The 25,860-nt window shown below is 40.1% G+C and overlaps 1 protein-coding gene across 1 annotated transcript in view; it reads right to left on the bottom strand.

The window, feature by feature from the left end:
* Positions 1–25,447, bottom strand: part of gpc5a (glypican 5a) — a 316,105-nt gene extending 290,658 nt beyond the window's left edge. Inside the window, 2 exon segments of the mRNA XM_061887058.1 lie at positions 7,632–7,793; positions 25,028–25,447. Coding sequence (XP_061743042.1) covers positions 7,632–7,793; positions 25,028–25,172 — 307 coding nt within the window. The 5' untranslated portion in view covers positions 25,173–25,447.
* Between the last annotated feature and the right edge of the window lie 413 nt (positions 25,448–25,860).

The following is a 25,860-nucleotide window of genomic DNA, read 5'->3' as shown; positions in this document are numbered from 1 at the left end:
GGTCAAAGGCTGTCTATTTCTTGCCCAACCTTGTCACTCGTCATATGAGAGCTAAGTGGAAGAAACCGCTCTCAGGAACTCTCACACAACAGACTTCCTGGAAGCCAGAAGCCAATCAAAAGTGTGGAGTAGATACCAAAAAGTGGGTGTCAGGTTATGATTGAATTGTGGCTGTCAAAGGATTCAACCTTCCTTACCACAAATTGATGAAGGTGGACCCCGACTTAAACAAGTTGAAAAACTTATTGGGGTGTTACCATTTAGTGGTCCATTGTAGGGAATATGCGACCCCAAAAGGGACAATCGGTAGAAAATGGATGGATGGATGTACTGTGCAATCTACTAATAAAAGTTTCAATAAATCAATCAAGTATTTAATCGAGATGAATCGCAGTTTGTTGATCGTTAACTCAAAGTTAACAGCAATAATCGCAGGTAGATATAATTAATTTTCCCTCATTCGTAAGTTTACCCGACAGATCATTTTCCAGATTTTATATCACATGACTGGACAATTAGTTTGCTTCAATTAAATATTTTTAAACACTGCTTTTTGAAATAGCTCAATACAAACAGAGCAAAAACACACTTTTAATGAGAATTTTTCAAATTACCTGTTGATATCTTGTAGGTGTGTGGGAAAAAAATCGATTGAAATTCGAATCGCGATTCTCACGTTGTGTGATTCAGAATCGATTCTCATTTTTAAAAAATCAATTTTTTTTTTTTCATCAATCCAACAAAGCACTACACAGCAATACCATAACAATGCAATCCAATTCCAAAGCAAAGCTGAGCCAGCAACACTCAGAACTGCAATAAACAGAACAATTGAGAGGAGACACAAACACCACACAGAACAAAACAAAAGTAGTGAATATTATCAACAACAGTATCAATATTAGTTATCATTTCAGCATAGCAGTGATTAAAAATCCCTCATTGACATTATCATTAGACATTTATACAAATAATTAAAAAAAGAACAATAGTGTCACAGTGGCTTACACTTGCATGGCATCTCATAAGCTGGACAACACACTGTGTCCAATGTTTTCACAAAGATAAAATAAGTCTGATTTTTGCTTCCTTTAATAGTTCAAACAAATTGACATTATTGCAATCAGTTGATAAAACATTGTCCTTTACAATTATAAAAGCTTTTTAAAAACATCTACTACTCTGCTAGCATGTCAGCAGACTGGGGTAGATCCTGCTGAAATCTATGTATTGAATGAATACACAATCCTTTTCAATGGGAAAAATATCCTTTTTGAATCAAGAATCGTGTTGAATTGAAAAAAAATTGAATCGTGACCCCAACAATCAATATTGAATTGAATCGTGGGACACCCAAAGATTCGCAGCCCAAATATCTTGCCAGATTGTGTATTTTGGAGAAATATAGAAGTTGTATCCCTGCTGTAGAAGCACTGTCCTTCAGAGGAGAGGAGCTACACTGGTAGATTACATCAAAACATATTTGACAATCAAAGCATGATGTTAATAAAATACAAATTTAGTGTTTTTACTGTGGAGGATCTGACGTGTAGTACTTTTAATATGAAGTCGGAACTGTAATTGGTTTGAGTAAGTGTCTTGACGTATTTTGACGACAAGACTAAGGAATTATGAAGATTTCCTGTCTCTCTTTCCTTTCTGATGAACTTCTACCCCATCTTACTAAAGCAGTTACAGTATTGTAACATTTTTGTTATTAATGCACTCAACAGTAATGTAAACACGGACATGAAGCTCCTCCTTTCTGCAAGTACCAAAGCATGCCAGCCTGCATTCGCTGGAAGTCAACAAAATAGGAGCGCAAGACAAGAACTAAAACACAAAAAAACTCCAAATAAGTTATATATATATATATATATATATATATATATATATATATATATATATATATATATATATATATATATATATATATAGTGATGCACAGAGGTGGGTAGTAACGCGCTACATTTATTCCATTACATCTACTTGAGTAACTTTTGGGATAAATTGTACTTCTAAGAGTAGTTTTAATGCAACATACTTTTAGTTTTACTTGAGTATATTTATTGAGAAGAAACGCTACTTTTACTCCGCTCCATTTATCTACATTCAGCTCGCTACTTGCTACTGATTTTTATTGATCTGTTAATGCATGCTTTGTTTGTTTTGTTTTGTCAGACAGACCTTCAAAGTAAGATCTATCACATGCCTGCGTTTCACCAATCAAATGCAGTCACTGGTGACGTTTGACTCCGTTTCACCAATCAAACAGAGACAGGCGGTCACATGATTAACTGCACTTTTTTTTTTAATAAACCTTTATTTATAAATTTCAACATATACATATATACACATATATATATACACACATATATATATGTATATACATATATATATATACATATATATACATATATACATATACATATATATACATATATATCCATACATACATACATACACATATATATACATTTATACATATACATATATATACATATATATACATACATACATACATACACATATATATACATACATACATACACACATACACATATATATATATATATACACACACACACACACACGTATACAAGCTGTGACAATCTGCTGTACAGTATGTGTGTTTGGATCCTATTTTTAGGAACACTAATACAAAAGCTGACAATAATGTCTGATTGTTATGACAGACCACCTTAGCAAACGGAATGGAATTTTAAATGTTCTACTGAATGAGACACCCAGAATGTACATGAATATAAAAGAATGTTGGATTTACGATATTGACTATGAACGATAAAACACTGAATATTGACAACATAACGACATAAATGCAACAAACACAGCAAAATATGAATATGAAAGGTAATTAAAAAATCCCCACCTACAATCTGATGAAATATCACTTTTCTGGTAGAACTTTGTTGTAAAAATCTCCTTCTTCGTCTGTCCCTGACACTCACATTTCACTCTGTGTGGAAACACTCTCCACCCACACTGCTTGGTGCCTCTTCTGAGCTGCTGGGACTTACATCACCAGAGTAACTCATTACATCACCATAGTAACTCATTACATCACCAGAGTAACTCATTACATCACCATAGTAACTCATTACATCACCATAGTAACTCATTACATCACCATAGTAACTCATTACATCACCATAGTAACTCATTACATCACCAGAGTAACTCATTACTAGATGACCATAGTAACTCATTACATGACCATAGTAACTAATTACATGACCATAGTAACTCATCACTAGATGACCATAGTAACTCATTACTAGATGACCATAGTAACTAATTACATGACCATAGTAACTCATTACTAGATGACCATAGTAACTCATTACATCACCAGAGTAACTCATTACATCACCATAGTAACTCATTACATCACCATAGTAACTCATTACATCACCATAGTAACTCATTACTAGATGACCATAGTAACTCATTACATCACCATAGTAACTCATTACATCACCATAGTAACTCATTACTAGATGACCATAGTAACTCATTACATCACCATAGTAACTCATTACATCACCATAGTAACTCATTACATCACCATAGTAACTCATTACATCACCAGAGTAACTCATTACATCACCATAGTAACTCATTACATCACCATAGTAACTCATTACTAGATGACCATAGTAACTCATTACATGACCAGAGTAACTCATTACATGACCATAGTAACTCATTACTAAATGACCAGAGTAACTCATTACATCACCATAGTAACTCATTACATCACCATAGTAACTCATTACATCACCATAGTAACTCATTACATCACCATAGTAACTCATTACATCACCAGAGTAACTCATTACTAGATGACCATAGTAACTCATTACATGACCATAGTAACTAATTACATGACCATAGTAACTCATCACTAGATGACCATAGTAACTCATTACTAGATGACCATAGTAACTAATTACATGACCATAGTAACTCATTACTAGATGACCATAGTAACTCATTACATCACCAGAGTAACTCATTACATCACCATAGTAACTCATTACATCACCATAGTAACTCATTACATCACCATAGTAACTCATTACTAGATGACCATAGTAACTCATTACATCACCATAGTAACTCATTACATCACCATAGTAACTCATTACTAGATGACCATAGTAACTCATTACATCACCATAGTAACTCATTACATCACCATAGTAACTCATTACATCACCATAGTAACTCATTACATCACCAGAGTAACTCATTATATCACCATAGTAACTCATTACATCACCATAGTAACTCATTACTAGATGACCATAGTAACTCATTACATGACCAGAGTAACTCATTACATGACCATAGTAACTCATTACTAGATGACCAGAGTAACTCATTACATCACCATAGTAACTCATTACATCACCATAGTAACTCATTACATCACCATAGTAACTCATTACATCACCATAGTAACTCATTACATCACCAGAGTAACTCATTACTAGATGACCATAGTAACTCATTACATGACCATAGTAACTAATTACATGACCATAGTAACTCATCACTAGATGACCATAGTAACTCATTACTAGATGACCATAGTAACTAATTACATGACCATAGTAACTCATTACTAGATGACCATAGTAACTCATTACATCACCAGAGTAACTCATTACATCACCATAGTAACTCATTACATCACCATAGTAACTCATTACTAGATGACCATAGTAACTCATTACATCACCATAGTAACTCATTACATCACCATAGTAACTCATTACTAGATGACCATAGTAACTCATTACATCACCATAGTAACTCATTACATCACCATAGTAACTCATTACATCACCATAGTAACTCGTTACATCACCAGAGTAACTCATTACATCACCATAGTAACTCATTACATCACCATAGTAACTCATTACTAGATGACCATAGTAACTAATTACATGACCAGAGTAACTCATTACATGACCAGAGTAACTCATTACATGACCATAGTAACTCATTACTAGATGACCAGAGTAACTCATTACATGACCATAGTAACTCATTACTAGATGACCATAGTAACTAATTACTAGATGACCATTGTAACTAATTAGATGACCATAGTAACTAATTACTAGATGACCATAACTAATTACTAGATGACCATAGTAACTAATTAGATGACCACAGTAAATCATTAGATGACCATAGTAACTCATTACATGACCATAGTAACTAATTAGATGACCATAGTAACTCATTACATGACCATAGTAACTAATTAGATGACCATAGTAACTAATTAGATGACCATAGTAACTCATTAGATGACCATAGTAACTAATTAGATGACCACAGTAACTAATTAGATGACCATAGTAACTAATTAGATGACCATAGTAACTAATTAGATGACCATAGTAACTAGTATATAATTCTAAAGCGCAGATTGTAACCATTGAAATATTGTATAGTTGAAGACTTGCGGTCATTATAAAAGATGAGTGCACATCATAATGACAGCTACACTTTCCATCTTAATGATCTAATAATATTATTTGGGAATGTCAGGCGGGCCAGATTGAAAAGCTCGACAGACCGCATTTGGCCCGCAGGCCTTAAATTGCCTCAAAGGCTTAATTTGCATTTTAGGTAAAATAGTGGAAACAAGCCAAATTAAAGTTGCAAGCAGCAATGGACGGGACTGCTTTGGCTCCTGCCCCCGCGACCCAAGCCCAGATAAGTGGTAGCTAGCCGGCAGCCATCTTAACAAATATTTCACACGAGGGCGAAGCACAACTAATGTTAATATTATTCAAATATTGTGTCACTGGCGTGTTTATGCCATTTGGAAGATTACATACTCGGAGCGCCAGGAAAAAAAAAGAAAACAAACGTCTATCTCTCTGTGTGAGCGCACGGCGGCCATCTTAGAAATGTTTTTCAGCGCAGCAGTTCTTTGAAGGCTAATAAAATCAAAACCAGACCATTCCTTGTCTTTACCGTAGCATAAAAAGTGCAGATGGCCTTAAAAGGCCACAACAGTCAGGCACCATATGTACAGTAAATACCCTAAATAAAGTATGTCGGACGCTTGTTTTTATGATATGCAGGCAAAGGACAACTTTAAAACATAGCGGCTTAGCTATGGCACCTGGCAGCCATCTTGGTATAGACCATCACAGCCCCTCCCCCACAAGTGTTGGTGCGTGTGCAACAGCAGCAGACGCTAGGGAAAAAAATGGGGAAAAAAACGTCTCCCTCACTGTGTCTGCGCACGGCGGCCATCTTTGAAATGGTTTCAGCACAGCGGTTCTTTGAAGGCTAAAGCGTAGCAGTAATTAAAACTATTTCATCAACTTTTAATCAGAAGGGTTCAATCTCTCTTCTCTTGCTTATTTGAAGCCAAAACGACAAACGGCCTCAGAGGAGATAATGTTAGAAAAAAAGCAAAACATTTTTAGCCAACTTTTGTATTGAAGTGGGAATTGCAAATTTCCTGTTGATTTTAGCTGGGAGGTAAGAGTGTATAAAATAGCTGGGGGGTGTCAGTGTATGAAATATAGGTCTAACTGAGACCTACATAGTGGTTTTGGTTTCATGTTTCTACGACTTTCCTACTGGAAGTTATGTGTTCTATGCGGTCCTCACCAAGGTTTTACATAGTCGTCATCATTGTCACTGTCACCGACGTCCCACTGGGGTGAGTTTTTCCTTGCCCGTATGTGGGCTCTACCGAGGATGTCGTTGTGGTTTGTGCAGTCCTTTGAGACACTTGTGATTTAGGGCTAGATAAATAAACATTGATTGATTGATGATTGAAGTTAGAGACAGGTTTGTCTGTCTTTTCTTCCTAGGCGGCGCTAGAGCGCAATTTTTAGTTTTTGGATTAGATGGCAATTTTGGCCAGTCCTGATGTGTGTGTCCAGTTTGGTGAGTTTTGAAGCATGTTAAGGGGGTCAAATTAAAGCTCAAAGAGGCGGCAATATATTAAAGAATAATAATAAAACCTAAGAAATCCAAGAGGGTCCTCGGTCCCAAAAGGACATTTGGTCCCTAATAAATTTGGCTTGCTATAACCTTGATGTTTTTCTGATAAATACACATTACCAACATTGGAATTGCACTTTTAATATTTGAACATTTTAAAAATGAGCTGGACTGGCCTACTTTTGGCCGTGCTCAAAACGAGGTCCGCCAAATGAGTCGCGCTAGCCATCGAGCAAAAACCCCAGCTGTCCACCCCATGTCCAGCGCTAATGTGCACGGCGCTAAGGTGAGGCTTCACCCGCCTCCTCTCACACGGCCACACGGGCCCACGGCTTGGAGATGCGTCGGCGGCCATTGCGGCGCCGTAAGGTCGGAGTTGGACGGAGCGCATTGGGCCCCGCTGACGGCCTCCCGGGGCTCGTCGGGGAGGAGACGACCTGTCTGATCTCTTCATCAGAGCGCTGGGTGGATGTGGAAGGAGGACAGACGGCGCTCTGTGTGCTCTGAAGGGGGGGCCTCACTGCACACGTACCGCCATTCACACCGACACACTCTTTTTCAAAGCCCTCCAATCACTTCCACTTAATCCTTAAAATATCTCAGCGGGCTTCGGGAACAATTACCTTGAAAAGCCGCCACGTTGCGGGCCATGAGAAACTTGAGGCTGGAGCTGGAGGTCTGAAGGAGGTTCTGGATGTCCCTTCTTGCCGCCATCTGGTACCTGTCCTCCATCTTCCTGGTGCAGCAGGTCGGCCCTTTGGACTTACACACCTGAAGATCGGGGCCTAAAAAAAACACAGTCAGACTTTAAAGAACGGGTTGTCTTAAACAAACCCCGTTTCCATATGAGTTGGGAAATTGTGTTAGATGTAAATATAAACAGAATACAATGATTTGCAAATCCTTTTCAAGCCATATTCAGTTGAATATGCTACAAAGACAACATATTTGATGTTCAAACTCATAAACTTTTTTTTTTTGCAAATAATTAACTTTGAATTTCATGGCTGCATCACGTGCCAAAGTAGTTGGGAAAGGGCATGTTCACCACTGTGTTACATCACCTTTTCTTTTAACAACACTCAATAAATGTTTGGGAACTGAGGAAACTAATTGTTGAAGCTTTGAATGTGGAATTCTTTCCCATTCTTGTTTTATGTAGAGCTTCAGTCCTTCAACAGTCCAGGGTCTCCACTGTCGTATTTCACACTTCATAATGCACCACACATTTTCCTTGGGAGACAGGTATGGACTGCAGGCGGGCCAGGAAAGTACCCGCACTCTTTTACTACAAAGCCACGCGGTTGTAACACGTGGTTTGGCATTGTCTTGCTGAAATAAGCAGGGGCGTCCATGATAATGTTGCTTGGATGACAACATATGTTGCTCCAAAAGCTGTATGTACCTTTCAGCATCAATGGTGCCTTCACAGATGTGTAAGTTACCCATGCCTTGGGCACTAATACACCCCCATACCATCACACATGCTGGCTTTTACACTTTGCGCCTATAACAATCCAAACGGTTATTTTCCTCTTTGTTCTGGAGGACACCACGTCCACAGTTTCCAAATATAATTTGAAATGTGGACTTATCAGACCACAGAACACCTTTCCACTTTGCATCAGTTCATCTTAGATGAGCTCAGGCCCAGCCAAGCCAGCGGCGTTTCAGGATATTGTTGATAAATGGGTTTGGCTTTGCATAGTAGAGTTTTAACTTGCACTTACAGAAGTAGCGACCAACTGTAGTTACTGACAGTGGTTTAATGAAGTGTTCCTGAGCCCATGTGGTGATATCCTTTACACACTGATGTCGGTTTTTGGTGCAGTACCGCCTGAGGGATCAAAAGTCCGTAATATCATTGCTTACGCGCAGTGATTTCTCCAGATTCTTTGAACTTTTTGAGGATTTTACGGACCATAGAAGGTAAAATCCCTAAATTCCTATCAATAGCTCGTTGAAAAATGTTGTTCTAAAACTGTTCGACAAATTGCTTACAAAGTGGTGACCCTCACCCCATCCTTGTTTGTGAATTACTTAGCATTTCATGGAAGCTGCTTTTATAGCCAATCATGGCACCCACCTGTTCCCAATTAGCCTGCACACCTGTGGGATGTTCCAAATAAGTGTTTGATGAGCATTCCTCAACTTTATCAGTATTTATTGCCACCTTTCCCAACTTCTTTGTCACGTGTTGCTGGCATCTAATTCTAAAGTTAACGATTATTTGAAAAAAAAAAAAAAGTTTATGAGTTTGAACATGAAATATGTTGTCTTTGTAGCATATTCAACTGAATATGGCTTGAAAAGGATTTGCAAATCATTGTATTCTGTTTATATTTACATCTAACACAATTTCCCAACTCAAATTGAAACAGGGTTTTTATTCCAATTCCAGTTTTTAAAACGTTGATTCCTATTTCCGCTGCTCAGTCAACCAACCGGAAGAATTAGCTGCCACAAAGGTGGCTAGCAGCTAACTGGATCTCCATAAACCGCGAGGACTCGCTCTCCTAAGTCAAAATATTCTCTTTAGCAAGCGAACTTACAACATTTAGTAGTATTAAAGTAGTATTTGTGGAGAGACGCAACAGACGAGCCGACAGCGGGCGGAGAGGAGCAGCGGTCCTGACCAAGATGGAGGCCAGGAGGCGGGGTCTGCAGCAAAGAGGAGAGGCGTGACGCACTCGGAGTGGTGCGGCAGCAGCAATCAGAGTAAGGTGCGTACACCACACACCTGCGCTCCATTCCATCATCTGCTGCTGCAGCATAAAAGAGGCGAAGGAGGAACACATGTGGGAAGAAGGAGAGGAAAAACACGACGACAACGACCACGAGCACGACGAATGAGACCCAGAGCACGATGACACCCGCACTGGACGCAACCACCGGGCACCGACAGCAAGCAGGAAGAGCCCGCGCACTGAAAAGTGGTGCGACAGAAAGGTAAGAAGACTTGATGATTATTGAAAGAATAAATCAGAGTCAAACCTGCTCTGATGTGTCTTGTTATGATCGCCACTGCAAGCCACGCACGGGAGGAAGGAAGTCCGTCACAGTCTTACTATCAGTGGTGGACTGGATGACGAACTTAAGAATATTAAAGGAAGAGCTAGCAGGAGAAGGTAAGCTAATTGCTAAGCTACGGCTAAACTAGCTCCAAACAAAACAAGAAATGAGTGCTTAGAAAAGTTGAAGACGTGCAGATAGAAGCACGTAACAACAGAACATTAGCAGATATTGACAGGAAATGAAGAAGTAGAAATAATAACACTTAGAGAGAGGATAATATAACAGCTGCTCTGTGGCGCCATCTATAAATCACTAATGTTGATATCTAACATAGATCGATTCTAAAGTGATTCAATCTGATGTTTTTTTCTTCCAAATGTTATTTTTGTTAATTTTTATAAACTCAAGGATTAAAAACCTGGGGTTTTAAAGTGAGTAGTAGATTTTGTTTTTGCCACGTTGTCTTTATTACTGACTTTGTTTGCTGGAATAATTGTATGTAATAAAAGAAAGCAAGGGACTACCATCATTTTCGGACTGGAAAGCGTACTTAAAATCCATTCATTTTCTCAAAAATCAACAGTGCACCTTATTGTCCAGTGTGCCTAATGGACGGAATAAATTCTGGTTGTGCTTACTGACCTTGAAACTATTTTATTTGGTACATGGTGAAATTAAAGTGACCCGTAGCTGGCAGTCAAACGTAAGAGATATGTATAGACTGCAATATGACGCTAGTAAACCACACCAAAACTTTAAATATTCCATTGAAAATAAACAACATTACACAAGGCGCTCAGAAATGTGTCAAAATGTTTTAGTATGACATTGAAGCCGCTCCACTTGATGGATTGTCGACCTATTACGGCTAGCAAAGTTACCCATGCAAGTATTACTATGGTGTGTGTATAAGGACCACAAAAAGACACTAATTAGTAGACATATTATCCATCGTTATGCAAAACCAACTTTTCTTACCTTCTGGTACTTGCTGATCTGTATTTGAGATCTGCATTAATCCTGAAAATTTGCGCACATCCGCCACTGTAGTCTGTGGCGATACAGTAGTTTATACTCTTCATCTTTTTTTCTATCTGCTTGTTATGGGACTCTGCTGTTGCCATTTCTAATGTAAAGTAGTGTAAAGTTCTATCTTATAACTCACTATGGACGTGCTAAAAACTACCGGTGTAGTGAGTTTACATTATTCACCCAAGGAACTTTAGTTATATTAGAGAGTTCCGGTCGGACGTTTTTTCCCGGGACATGTTTCGAGCTTTGTTGCACTAGTGAATCATGGATGAGAAAATGCTGCTCCTATGGTCCAGAAAATGTTGTATTACTGTAAATGGAGGACTTAAGGACGAAACTAAACATATTAAAGGAATTACAGTTTTCTTCCAACTGTTTATTTTTTTTGGGGGGGGGGGGGGGGTTGTTAATGTTTATCAACTCAGGGAATACAAACCAGGTAATTTTAACGAGTAGAACAAAACCCAAAAGCAGTGAAGTTGTCACCTTGTGTAAATGGTAAATAAAAACAGAATACAATGATTTGCAAATCCTTTTTAACTGATATTCAATTGAATATGCTATTTAACATTCAAACTGGTAAACGTTGTTATTTTTTGCAAATATTACCTCATTTGGAATTTGATGCCTGCAACATGTTTAAAAAAAGCTGGCACAGCTGGCAAAAAAGACTGAAAAAAGTTGAGGAATGTTCATCAAACACTTATTTGGAACATCCCACAGGCGAACAGGCTAATTGGGAACAGGTGGGTGCCATGATTGAGTAGAAAAGCAGCTTCTATTAAATGCTCAGTCATTTACAAACAGATATGGGGCGAGGGTCACCACTTTGTGAACAAATGCGTGAGCAAAATGTCCAACAACATTTCTCGACCAGCTATTGCAAGGAATTTAGCAATTTCACCATCTACAAACTGTTATGTAATTAAAAGGTTCAGAGAATCTGTAAAAATCACTGCACGTAAGCAGCATGCCTGTGACCTTCCCTCAGGTGATACTGCATCAAAAAGCAACATTGGTTTGTAAAGGAAATCACCACATGGGCTCAGGAACACTTCATAAAACCACTGTCAGTAACTACAGCTGGTCGCTACATCTGTAAGTGCAAGTTAAAACTCTACTATGCGAACCATTTATCAACAACACCCAGAAACGCCGCCGGCTTTGCTGGGCCTGAGCTCATCTAAAATGGACTGATGCAAAGTGGAAAGTGTTCTGTGGTCTGACGAGTCCACGTTTCAAATTGTTTTTGGAAACTGTGGACGTCGTGTCCTCCGGACCAAAGACGAAAAGAACCACCCGGATTGTTATATTTCATCTGTGATGGTATGGGGGTGTATTAGTGCCCAAGGCATGGGTAACTTACACATGTGTGATGGTATGGGGGTGTATTTGTGCCCAAGGCATGGGTAACTTACACATGTGTGATGGTATGGGGGTGTATTAGTGCCCAAGGCATGGGTAACTTACACATGTGTGATGGTATGGGGGTGTATTTGTGCCCAAGGCATGGGTAACTTACACATGTGTGATGGTATGGGGGTGTATTAGTGCCCAAGGCATGGGTAACTTACACATGTGTGATGGTATGGGGGTGTATTTGTGCCCAAGGCATGGGTAACTTACACATGTGTGATGGTATGGGGGTGTATTAGTGCCCAAGGCATGGGTAACTTACACATGTGTGATGGTATGGGGGTGCATTAGTGAACAAGACATGACTAACTTACACATGTGTGATGGTATGGGGGTGCATTAGTGCCCAAGGCATGGGTAACTTACACATCTGTGAAGGCACCATTAATGCTGAAAGGTACACACAGCTTTTGGAGCAACATATGTTGTCATCCAAGCAACGTTATCATGGACGCCCCTGCTTATTTCAGCAAGACAATGCCAAGCCACATTCTGCACGTGTTAAAATAGCGTGGCTTCGTAGTAAAAGAGTGTGGGTACTAGACTGGCCTGCCTGTAGTCCAGACCTGTCTCACATGGAAAATGTGTGGCGCATTATGAAGCCTAAAATAAGACAGCGGAGACCCCGGACTGTTGAACAACTTAATAGAATAGAATAGAATAGAATAGAATAGAATAGAAAGTACTTTATTGATCCCTGGGATCCCTAAGCTGTACATCAAGCAAGAATGGGAAATAATTCCACCTGTAAAGCTTGAAAAATGTGTCTCCTCAGTTCCCAAAGGTTTGCTGAGTGTTGTTAAAAGGAAAGGCCATGTAACACACTGGTAAAAACGCCACTGTGACAATTATTTTGCTATGTGTTGCTGCCATTAATTTCTAAATTCATGATCATTTGCAAAAAAAAAATAGTTTCTCAGTTCGAACATTAAATATCTTGGTTTTTTTAGGGATGCACCGATTAATCGGTAACCGAATATATTCGGCCGAATATGGCAAAAAAAGCCACATTCGGCCTTCGGTGGAATGAGTTAAAAATAAGGCCGAATAGTGGCGTGTGACGCAAGTTTTTGACGCGGTGACGCAATCAACCAACGTGCAGTGTTAAATTTAAATTGTTTTATAAATAGTTAGTTTCCTTCTTTTTATTCTGAAGCTGAAGTACTGTTATTGACAAATCTGTTCTGGCCTGGGATATGTTGTGTACCTGTATAAGTGTATGAGGTTACAATGTTGTGTACCTGTATAAGTGTATGAGGTTACAATGTTGTGTACCTGTATAAGTGTATGAGGTTACAATGTTGTGTACCTGTATAAGTGTATGAGGTTACAATGTTGTGTACCTGTATAAGTGTATGAGGTTACAATGTTGTGTACCTGTATAAGTGTATGAGGTTACAATGTTGTGTACCTGTATAAGTGTATGAGGTTACAATGTTGTGTACCTGTATAAGTGTATGAGGTTACAATGTTGTGTACCTGTATAAGTGTATGAGGTTACAATGTTGTGTACCTGTATAAGTGTATGAGGTTACAATGTTGTGTACCTGTATAAGTGTATGAGGTTACAATGTTGTGTACCTGTATAAGTGTATGAGGTTACAATGTTGTGTACCTGTATAAGTGTATGAGGTTACAATGTTGTGTACCTGTATAAGTGTATGAGGTTACAATGTTGTGTACCTGTATAAGTGTATGAGGTTACAATGTTGTGTACCTGTATAAGTGTATGAGGTTACAATGTTGTGTACCTGTATAAGTGTATGAGGTTACAATGTTGTGTACCTGTATAAGTGTATGAGGTTACAATGTTGTGTACCTGTATAAGTGTATGAGGTTACAATGTTGTGTACCTGTATAAGTGTATGAGGTTACAATGTTGTGTACCTGTATAAGTGTATGAGGTTACAATGTTGTGTACCTGTATAAGTGTATGAGGTTACAATGTTGTGTACCTGTATAAGTGTATGAGGTTACAATGTTGTGTACCTGTATAAGTGTATGAGGTTACAATGTTGTGTACCTGTATAAGTGTATGAGGTTACAATGTTGTGTACCTGTATAAGTGTATGAGGTTACAATGTTGTGTACCTGTATAAGTGTATGAGGTTACAATGTTGTGTACCTGTATAAGTGTATGAGGTTACAATGTTGTGTACCTGTATAAGTGTATGAGGTTACAATGTTGTGTACCTGTATAAGTGTATGAGGTTACAATGTTGTGTACCTGTATAAGTGTATGAGGTTACAATGTTGTGTACCTGTATAAGTGTATGAGGTTACAATGTTGTGTACCTGTAGAAGTGTATGAGGTTACAATGTTGTGTACCTGTAGAAGTGTATGAGGTTACAATGTTGTGTACCTGTAGAAGTGTATGAGGTTACAATGTTGTGTACCTGTATAAGTGTATGAGGTTACAATGTTGTGTACCTGTATAAGTGTATGAGGTTACAATGTTGTGTACCTGTATAAGTGTATGAGGTTACAATGTTGTGTACCTGTATAAGTGTATGAGGTTACAATGTTGTGTACCTGTATAAGTGTATGAGGTTACAATGTTGTGTACCTGTATAAGTGTATGAGGTTACAATGTTGTGTACCTGTATAAGTGTATGAGGTTACAATGTTGTGTACCTGTATAAGTGTATGAGGTTACAATGTTGTGTACCTGTATAAGTGTATGAGGTTACAATGTTGTGTACCTGTATAAGTGTATGAGGTTACAATGTTGTGTACCTGTATAAGTGTATGAGGTTACAATGTTGTGTACCTGTATAAGTGTATGAGGTTACAATGTTGTGTACCTGTATAAGTGTATGAGGTTACAATGTTGTGTACCTGTATAAGTGTATGAGGTTACAATGTTGTGTACCTGTATAAGTGTATGAGGTTACAATGTTGTGTACCTGTATAAGTGTATGAGGTTACAATGTTGTGTACCTGTATAAGTGTATGAGGTTACAATGTTGTGTACCTGTATAAGTGTATGAGGTTACAATGTTGTGTACCTGTATAAGTGTATGAGGTTACAATGTTGTGTACCTGTATAAGTGTATGAGGTTACAATGTTGTGTACCTGTATAAGTGTATGAGGTTACAATGTTGTGTACCTGTATAAGTGTATGAGGTTACAATGTTGTGTACCTGTATAAGTGTATGAGGTTACAAGCACACACTTAATTGAGATTTACTTGAGCCTTCTGTTTACATTATTAGCATATCTACTGTGGCTAAGCAGACTTTTGCCAAAAGGACAATAATTCATTTGTTGTGGGTTTATCCACTTTAATGCACTTTATTTTTTTTTGGAATGCATGTTTTGTTTGAAGGCCTAATATAAATGAGAAACGTTGTGCTTTTTTTTTGAAAAGCAAAGGCTACTGGAATATTAAAAAATGTCAATATTCAATAAAAATTTACTTTATTTGAAAAACATGTCTAAAAATGTATTCTAGGCTATTTATGCAATATAAAAAAGTTGTGAAAAACTGCATTTATTATTCGGTATTTGGTGTTCGGCCTTCGGCCAAGCGCTCAAATTTTATTGGGTTTTGACTTCGGCCACAAATTTTCATTTCGGTGCATCCCTAATTTTTTTCAGTCTATTTAATTGAATATAAGTTGAAAAGGATTTTCAAATCATTCTATTCTGTTTTATTTACCATTTACACAAGGTGACAACTTGACTGGTTTTGTATTTTAACACTTTGAAAAAATATGGCTCTTAAGAAGCCAAAAAATATTTTTGGTTGAGAAATTATATTTTCCGTATTTATGAATTTTATTTTCAAAAGAAAACTTGTTTGAAAAAAATACTTTTTTTGCACGTTCAACAATACTGTGAAATAATCCTATTATTACGTCCCTCAAAATGTCTGAACTTCACAAAACCTATGCTGGGGGGTTCAAAAAAAAAAAAAAACAGTCATGCTTTTTTAGAAAGACACAAGCGGCAACGCTGGACCGGAGCACGTAAAACCAAACAGTTTGGTCGCCGCAGATACGTGTCATGTTGTTATCGCCTCACTGAGAGATGACTTCCATTGTCCACCACCATCAACAATCTATGGACCAGCAGAACATCTTAGAAGGGGTCCCCCACACTCTGCAAACGGCCCCTCGGACGTGTTGAGACAGGCTTTGGACGAGGTTCTCCCTGTGAGGTCCAAGGCGATGTGATGGCACACGTGGAGGAATTCAAGGTAAGACGAGGTCTCGGATTCTAGGAATGTCTTCTTTGTCACAAGTCAAGTGCAGACCATTCTCTGCCTCTCTCTCTGTTTGTGTGCACCAACATAGTGGTCTACCTTGTGCACGTGTCAGTATGCACACTTGCTTTTCTTAGCAGTTTCAGAGGGTTTTACTTCAGCTTCCATTGATACACTATAGTGCCAAAAGTATTTAGCCATCCATCCAAATGATGAGAATCAGGTGTCCTAATCACTTGGCCTGGTGTATCAAATCAAGCACGTAGACATGGAGACTGTTTCTACAAACATTTGGGAAAGAATGGGCCGCTTTCAGTGATTTCCAGCGTGGAACTGTCATAGGATGCCACCTGTGCAACAAATCCAGTCGTGAAACTTCCTCGCTCCTAAATATTCCAAAGTCAACTGTGGGCTTTGTTACAAGAACAGTGAAGAGTTTGGGAACAACAGCAACTCAGCCACCATGTAAACTGCCAGCTGAAGCACAAAGTGCAAAGAGGTCACCCACTTTATGCACAGTCAGTTGCTACAGAGCTCCAAACTCCATGTGACCTCCCAATTAGCCCACGTACAGTACGCAGAGAGCTTCATGGAATGGGTTTCCATGGCCGAGCAGCTGCATCTAAGACGTACATCACCAAGTCCAAAGCACAGCGTTCGACTCAAGAGCAGTGGAGACGCCTTCTTTGGAGTTTTGAATCACGCTTTTCCATCTGGCAATCTGATGGACCAGTCTGGGTTTGGAGGTTGCCAGGAGAACACTACATTTTGGACTGCATTGTGCCGAGTGGGAAATTTGGTGGAGGAGGAATTATGGTGTGGGTTGTTTTTCAGGAGTTGGGCTTGGCCCCTCAGTTCCAGTGAAAGGAACTTTGAATACTCCAGGATAACAAAACACTTATTTATTCACACTTTTGTCAGGTATCTTTCTCCATATATGACTGCGATACTTTTAAGGACACCTAAGTGTCAACTTATGTAGCAATAAATAAAACTTGCTTAAAGGATGGAAACGTGTGTATAAGCACATTCAACAATACAGAAGTGATACATTTTTCATTTTCAAAGCAAATAATACTATATAGTTTTCTATCTTTAAAAAAAATTATTTGGTAACAGTGTTATACATATATATATATATACATATATATATATATATATATATATATATATATATATTGATTGATTGATACTTTTATTAGTAGATTGCACAGTACAGTACATATTCACTACAATTGACCACTAAATGGTAACACCCCAATAAGTTTTTACATTTGTTTAAGTCCACGTTAATCAATTCATGGTACATATATATATATATATATATATATATATATATATATATATATATATATATATATATATATATATATATATATATATACATACACACACACACACACACACACACACACACACACACACACACACACACACACACACACACACACACAGACACACACATACATACATACCTATGTATGTATGTATGTGTGTAGTATGTATGTGTATTAGGGGTGTAACGGTGCGTGTTTCGGTACAGGGTTTTGGTTCAGCACGCGGGCGTACCAAACAAGTTCGGAAGCAGAAGTCTTCACAAGCTGCTCTGCTTTCTGCCTCTGTCTCATTGTCCCGCCCACACAACCATCTGATTGGTTACATACAAAGCCAATCAGCAGTGCGTATTCAGACTTTAGAACGATGTAGTCAATGCTTTAGTGTCGAGCAGATATTTGTCTAGCAGGGGAGGAGCGGACTCTACCTAAATTATACTAAACACTTCCAAGTCACAACTATTACTAACATCACTATGAGCCCGTTGACCTTTCTAATAAACTTAAACTGCAGCTCAGCTCGCTCACAGTATAGGCTTGAGTTGAAGGCTAATTAGCTTTTAGCATAACATTAGCTCATTTTTCTGTGCGTGCGTGCGTGCGTGCGTGCGTGCGTGCGTGCGTGCGTGCGTGCGTGCGTGCGTGTGTGTGTGTGTTTTAGGGGCAGCAAAGCCCTGTCTGTCTGTTATTTCACATGAACTCCATGGTGTTCAGGGATGAATAGTCTCTCCCATTGCAATTGTACTATTTTTCAGCTATAGTTACATGAATCATTAGTAATGTAGCAGCCTAGTTTTGAATGGCAGGGTCCCTGCTATCACATGTTGATAAAAATACAACATTTAAATAATAAAAGTCAACTACAGGCTACCCAAATGCTGTAATAAATTAAGGATGATGAGTTGACATTAAACAGTTTCAATGGAAACTGTTTAATGTTGCACTTTTTATATGTAGAAGAAAGGTTTTGTCATTTTATTTAATCAAAGCAACAACTTGAGGCAGTTTAATGTGGATTAACGTGGGCAGAATTATTATAATGTTCTCAATGTTAAAAGGATCAAGCCGTTGTTTACAAATTTGGTAAATAAATAACCCAAAAATGTATATTTTGTTGATTTCTTACTGTACCGAAAATGAACCGAACCGTGACCTCTAAACCGAGGTACGTACAGAACCGAAATTTTTGTGTACCGTTACACCCCCTAATATATGTATGTATATATATATATATATATATATATATATATATATTATTATTTGTTAAAGTCGGACTAAATAGGACATCACTGAAGGCCTAGGTGGGGTACGCACAGCCCCCCACTGGCAGCATACTAAAGGCCTACTGAAAGCCACTACTAGCGACCACACAGTCTGATAGTTTATATATCAATGATGAAATATTAACATTGCAACACATGACAATACGGCCGCTTTACTTTACTAAATTGCAATTTTAAATTTCCCGCGAAGTATCCTGTTGAAAACGTTCCGGAATGACGACGCTTATGATGACGCGTGTGCGTGACGTCACCGGTTGTAGCAGAAATTTTGTTCCAGCCCGATCCAAGCAATCAGTCGTCTGCTTTAATCGCATAATTACACAGTAATCTGGACATCTGTGTTGCTGAATCTTTTGCAATTTGTTCAATTAATAATGGAGACGTCAAAGAAGAATGATGTAGGTGGGAAGCGGTGTATTGCGGCCGCCTTTAGCCACACAAACACAGCCGGTGTTTCCTTGTTTACATTCCTGAGGGTGAAGTTTTAATATGGAACAGAGCGGTCAAACGAACATGGTTCTCTACTACATGTCAAAAGGCAGGTTTCGGTGAGAAAATTGTGCTAATAAATCGGCTCTTACCGTAGACATGAGTGGAGCTTGCGTTCTCCTACAGCTGCGGACTATTACCTTCTCCCACCGGAGACACTGCCGGTCACCACACCCGTCCGATTTTCAGGTACCATATAAACTCACTTAAACACTAGTAACACAATGGGCAGATAAGGGATTTTCCAGAATTATCCTAGTAAATGTGTCTAATAACATCTGAATCGCTCCCACTGCCCTTGCCTTTTTTTTTCTTCTAGTCCTTCACTCTCACTTTCCTCATCCACGAATCTTTCATCCTCGCTCAAATTAATTGGGAAATTTTCGCTTTCTCGGTCCGAATCGCTCTCGCTGCTGGTGGCCATGATTGTAAACAATGTTCAGATGTGAGGAGCTCCACAACCCGTGACGTCACGCGCACATCGTCTGCTACTTCCGCTACACGCAAGGCTTTTCTATTAGCGACCAAAAGTTGCAAACATTATAATCGATGTTTTTTACTAAATCCTTTCAGCAAAAATATGGCAATATGGTGAAATGATGAAGTATGACACATAGAATGGAGCTGCTATCCCCGTTTAAATAAGAACATCTCATTTCAGTAGGCCTTTAATGGAGGAGGATGCTAATGTGGACGCTGTAAAAAAAAATCAGCTTCGTGTGGCTCGCAGCAAGAATTTTTGGATCTTAATTATGATGTTCAGAAATTCATGTCTGAGGAGGAGTTTGTGGAAGATCAAAAAAAAAGAGTCCACAAATGTGTGTCATATTAAAGGCCTACTGAAATGAGATTCTTATTTAAATGGAATGAAGCACTAAAAAAATTTTTTTTTAAAAGAAAAAAGAAAAGGCGACGGCTCCAGGCGGCGGCAGTGCGAGAGTTTCAGATGTAATTAGACACATTTACTAGGATAATTCTGGAAAATCCCTTATCTTCTTATTGTGTTAATAGCATTTTAGTGAGATTATAAAGTCATACCTAAAAGTCGGATGGCTGCGGTGAACGCCAGTGTCTCTGAGAGAAGCCGAGGAGCCAACATCACAGCTGCCTTTTTGAGCTGCAGGAGGAAGTCGCGTAATCCACTCAAGTCTCTGGTAAGAGCCGACTTAATATCACAAATTGCCCATCTAAAAACTTGCTGGTTGACGTAGAGAAACATGTTCACTTGACCGCTCCGTGTTAAAGCTTCACCACAAAGAAACACCGGCTGTGTTTCAGTGCTAAAGGCAGCTGCAATCCACCAACAGCATTCTTCTTTGACGTCTCCATTATTAATTGAACAAATTGCCAAAGATTCAGTAACACAGATGTCCAGAATACTGTGTAGTTATGCGATGAAAAGAGACGACTTTTAGCCGTAAGTGGTGCTAGGCTAATATGTCCGCTATACGTCATCATTCCGCGACGTTTTCAACAGGAAACTCCGCGGGAAATTTAAAATAGTAATTTAGTAAACTAAAGCGGCCGTATTGTCATGTGTTGCAATGTTAATATTTCATCATTGATATATAAACTATCAGGTGGCTAGTAGTGGCTTTCAGTAGGACTTTAAGTGCTCAATCTGAGTCATCAAAGGAGTCAATTGAGCCAAGTGGGCTCCTTGCCTGCCTGCATCTTTCTCAACTTCTGCATTTCTACAGCCTTCTCGGTCATTTTTACTGTCCTTTTTCCACTGTCTTCTGCATCCTCCATCCATCCTTCCATTTTCTACCGCTTATTCCCTTTTTGGGGTTGCGGGGGGGGGGGGGGGCTGGCGCCTATGTCAGCTACAATTGGGCGGAAGGCGGGGTACACCCTGGACAAGTCGCCACCTCATCACAGGGCCAACACAGATAGACAGACAACATTCACACACTAGGGACCATTTAGTGTTGCCAATCAACCTATCCCCAGGTGCATGTCTTTGGAGGTGGGAGGGGCCTATCCCCAGGTGCATGTCTTTGGAGGTGGGAGGGGCCTATCCACAGGTGCTTGTCTTTGGAGGTGGGAGGGGCCTATCCCCAGGTGCGTGTCTTTGGAGGTGGGAGGGGCCTATCTCCAGGCGCATGTCTTTGGAGGTGGGAGGGGCTTATCCCCAGGTGCATGTCTTTGGAAGTGGGAGGGGCCTATCCCCAGGTGCATGTCTTTGGAAGTGGGAGAGGCCTATCCACAGGTGCATGTCTTTGGAGGTGGGAGGGGCCTATCTCCAGGTGCATGTCTTTGGAGGTGGGAGGGGCCTATCTCCAGGTGCATGTCTTTGGAGGTGAGAGGGGCCTATCCCCAGGTGCATGTCTTTGGAAGTGGGAGGGGCCTATCCACAGGTGCATGTCTTTGGAGGTGGGAGGGGCCTATCCCCAGGTGCATGTCTTTGGAGGTGGGAGGGGCCTATCCCCAGGTGCATGTCTTTGGAGGTAGGAGGGGCCTATCCCCAGGTGCATGTCTTTGGAGGTGGGAGGGGCCTATCCCCAGGTGCATGTCTTTGGAGGTGGGAGGGGCCTATCCCCAGGTGCATGTCTTTGGAGGTGGGAGGGGCCTATCCCCAGGTGCATGTCTTTGGAGGTGGGAGGGGCCTATCCCCAGGTGCATGTCTTTGGAGGTGGGAGGGGCCTATCCCCAGGTGCATGTCTTTGGAAGTGGGAGAGGCCTATCCACAGGTGCATGTCTTTGGAGGTGGGAGGGGCCTATCTCCAGGTGCATGTCTTTGGAGGTGGGAGGGGCCTATCTCCAGGTGCATGTCTTTGGAGGTGGGAGGGGCCTATCCACAGGTGCATGTCTTTGGAGGTGGGAGGGGCCTATCTCCAGGTGCATGTCTTTGGAGGTGGGAGGGGCCTATCTCCAGGTGCATGTCTTTGGAGGTGAGAGGGGCCTATCCCCAGGTGCATGTCTTTGGAAGTGGGAGGGGCCTATCCCCAGGTGCATGTCTTTGGAGGTGGGAGGGGCCTATCCCCAGGTGCATGTCTTTGGAGGTGGGAGGGGCCTATCCCCAGGTGCATGTCTTTGGAGGTAGGAGGGGCCTATCCCCAGGTGCATGTCTTTGGAGGTGGGAGGGGCCTATCCCCAGGTGCATGTCTTTGGAGGTGGGAGGGGCCTATCCCCAGGTGCATGTCTTTGGAGGTGGGAGGAAGCCGGAGTACCCGGAGGGAACCCACGCAGTCACGGGGAGAACATGCAAACTCCACACAGAAAGATACCGAGCCTGGGATTGAACCCAGGACTGCAGGACCTTCGTATTGTGAGGCAGACGCACTAACCCCTCTGCCACCATGAAGCATCCTATCAAGCCAATATTTCCACAACCAGTGTTGATGTGGACGAGCTTCTCTCTGTCAGTTGTTGACTTTCAAGCAGCGTGCACTCAAGTACTTGTCGCCTCCTCTTGCAGGCTTAAATTGTTCCTCTTGATGCTTTCCAGTCAGGCACTTCCACGTTCCGTTTAATCCACAAAGAGTGAGTTTTTGGACCAAAGTGTAGATTCCTAAAGTAGCCTTAGCTTGACGCTCCTCCACTTTCTCCTTCACTCTGCTTCTTGCAGCAACAACAAAACAAAACTCCAGAGGTTCCTCTTCCTTTGCATGGTTTACTTGTCAACTTGATCATTCAAAACGTAAAACAATCCCGATGTTGGAACAAATGAATGACAAAATAAAGAGATTTTGTTGCAGTACGAGTTAGAAAAAGTAAGAAAAAGTCTGAGTGAGGTCAAAAAACGGTGTGACTGGATTCCAGCGCACCTGACTGCAATTACCCATTAAAGTTGTGTCGTTCGCCAACGATTCGTTCGAACTAACAAATCTTTGGAGTGAACGTACTGAACCCAATCACTTCATGAACTGATTCCTTCCTTTCTCAGTTCCGCGGCCACCATGCCGGTATGAGTGGAACTGGCGTGAATCACGTTGGCGGACGTACTGACACAGAGAAGTCACTGAGTCGCGGAGGATGACGTCACATTGAGGATGGCGTTCAGTCACTTTGCGCGTTGTTCATTGGCTGCTGAGGGCTTGTGTCGTTCTCGAAATGACACACACCCACATCTCTTACTGACTGACTCGTGATTGGCCGACCTGCACACAGAACTGCTGCTGCAGAAGTGACTCGCTGAACGAATCTTTTGAACGAATCAATTTGAGGAACTGATTCTAGTGATTCAGGAGAGTCAAAAGAACTGCCAATCCCATCACTATTACCCATAACACCTTGCGTCCAAAAACCACCTGACCACACAGATCCTTCCGCCATATATGCAATTAAAACAGTTACGTCATCAAATTATTTTGACAAATGTAATAATTACAAATAAAGTGAGCTTTATATAATTACTCTAAGTATTCAATATGTAAATGATCTTATCATGGAAATAAAGTAAATAGTCCCCTTTTGGCTGAAAAAAATAAAGCACCTTTCATAAAATTGAAATTAACTTAAACAGTATTTAAGCTCCCACATAAAAGTTGACAACTGCACTGATATGAGAATTTTTACACATCCAATCAGAATTCAGCTAGCTTGTTGCCAGTGCTATATGAATTATGTTGGATAGACAGTTGATAAACAGTTGCGATAGCCAATCACATCGCAAGTTGTTGACAGTAGCCCATCAAGGTAACCTTACGCTAAACGTAACTGTGATTGGATTTTCACTTGTCACTCCTAAGTGAGAATCCAGTCAAAAGTTGGAATTTGCGAAAAGCAGGAAAAGACACCGGAGTCATACCCGGCCAACGGAGAAATCATCGGTTCTCACTTTTTTAACTCACAAAGAAAAGTTAAAATATGTGTATTTATTTTTCCACGTTCGTTATGTTCTTTGCAATTATTTTTATTTTGACAGTACCAAGTAAGATATGTTTTAAATGCTAATGCGGGTTCATTAATTTTGAAATGTGCCGAAATATAGCCTGTTTTGTTCACTGTTGAGGTGCTTCAATGGACAATAGTGCACAAGTGTGTTTCTGTATAGTATTTCTCCAGCCGTGGTCAGGTTATTAAAGTATGACATCACTGAAAGCCTAGGTGGGAAACGCACACTGTCAACATATTAACAGGACACACATTCGTGGACTCTTATCGAGTTAAATGTTGACAGCTGCACTGATAACAGAATGTTTACACGTCGATAAGCTTCTCCGTGCGTGTAAAAAACAGCCTGCATGTAAACACAAAGTAACAGGAAGAAGGAATACAGTACAAATGTTTGTTTACCTGGTCTGGGACTTAAAGGCAGCAACTGCTTTGGTCCAATTTGCCGAAGTTGGAAAACTTTGCTCACTTCGTCGCATTTTTGCATGTTTCCAAAACCAAAGCCGGCAAAACACGCCAACAGAAAAATGCTACTCGTGCACATCATGAATATTTAGGCTTATTTGTCTTTATCCAAACTAGTCTTCAAAAAACTAAAAGTTAGCGAGCGTCCCGTCCAGGTAAGTCCAGGTCACATGGTAGCTTTCCGGGGGTGTCGTGGAGGTGCAGAGCCCGAGAAAAGATGGCTTCAGTGCGGTCACAAAGTTGAGCTGTGAGCCGCTTGAGTGCAAACTTAATGCCGGCATGCAGGTTGTCCAAGTGGGGAAGGACCGTCCTCACTTCGGGGGGAGGCGGCACCGTCCTGCTACCTGCTCATGTTCCTTTCCTGTGGCGCACTCGTGGTGGAGCCCGGGGCGATGGCGGCATCTTGCGGACAAAAAATGTAACTACACTTCATGGCTTGTTTATTTTACAATGTCGTTCAGACGTTACAATATAATGGAGATTAGATTTAAACTTCCTTTTATCGTCATTCAAATTTGAATTTAACAGTACGGATAAGAATTAGATTAGATAAAATTAATGTCTCTATTAGGAAAGGTTTTTGCACAACGAAAATGATGCAACTGCAGTTATATTTTGTGTAGGAAAATATTTCACAACAAATGATACTGACAAATTCAGTTAAGAAAGAAATGATTGAATGATTTGCATGTTTAACTTGAGTATTCCATTTATTCCATTTGTTTTCACTCCTCTCTGTCTGTCTGATTGTGGAGGTCCACTTACCATGA

Source organism: Nerophis ophidion, linkage group LG25 (genome assembly GCF_033978795.1).
Source record: "Nerophis ophidion isolate RoL-2023_Sa linkage group LG25, RoL_Noph_v1.0, whole genome shotgun sequence".
In the NCBI taxonomy this organism is placed as follows: domain Eukaryota; kingdom Metazoa; phylum Chordata; class Actinopteri; order Syngnathiformes; family Syngnathidae; genus Nerophis; species Nerophis ophidion.
Note: the sequence above shows the minus strand (reverse complement) of the source record. Positions and strands in the feature narration are given on the sequence as shown.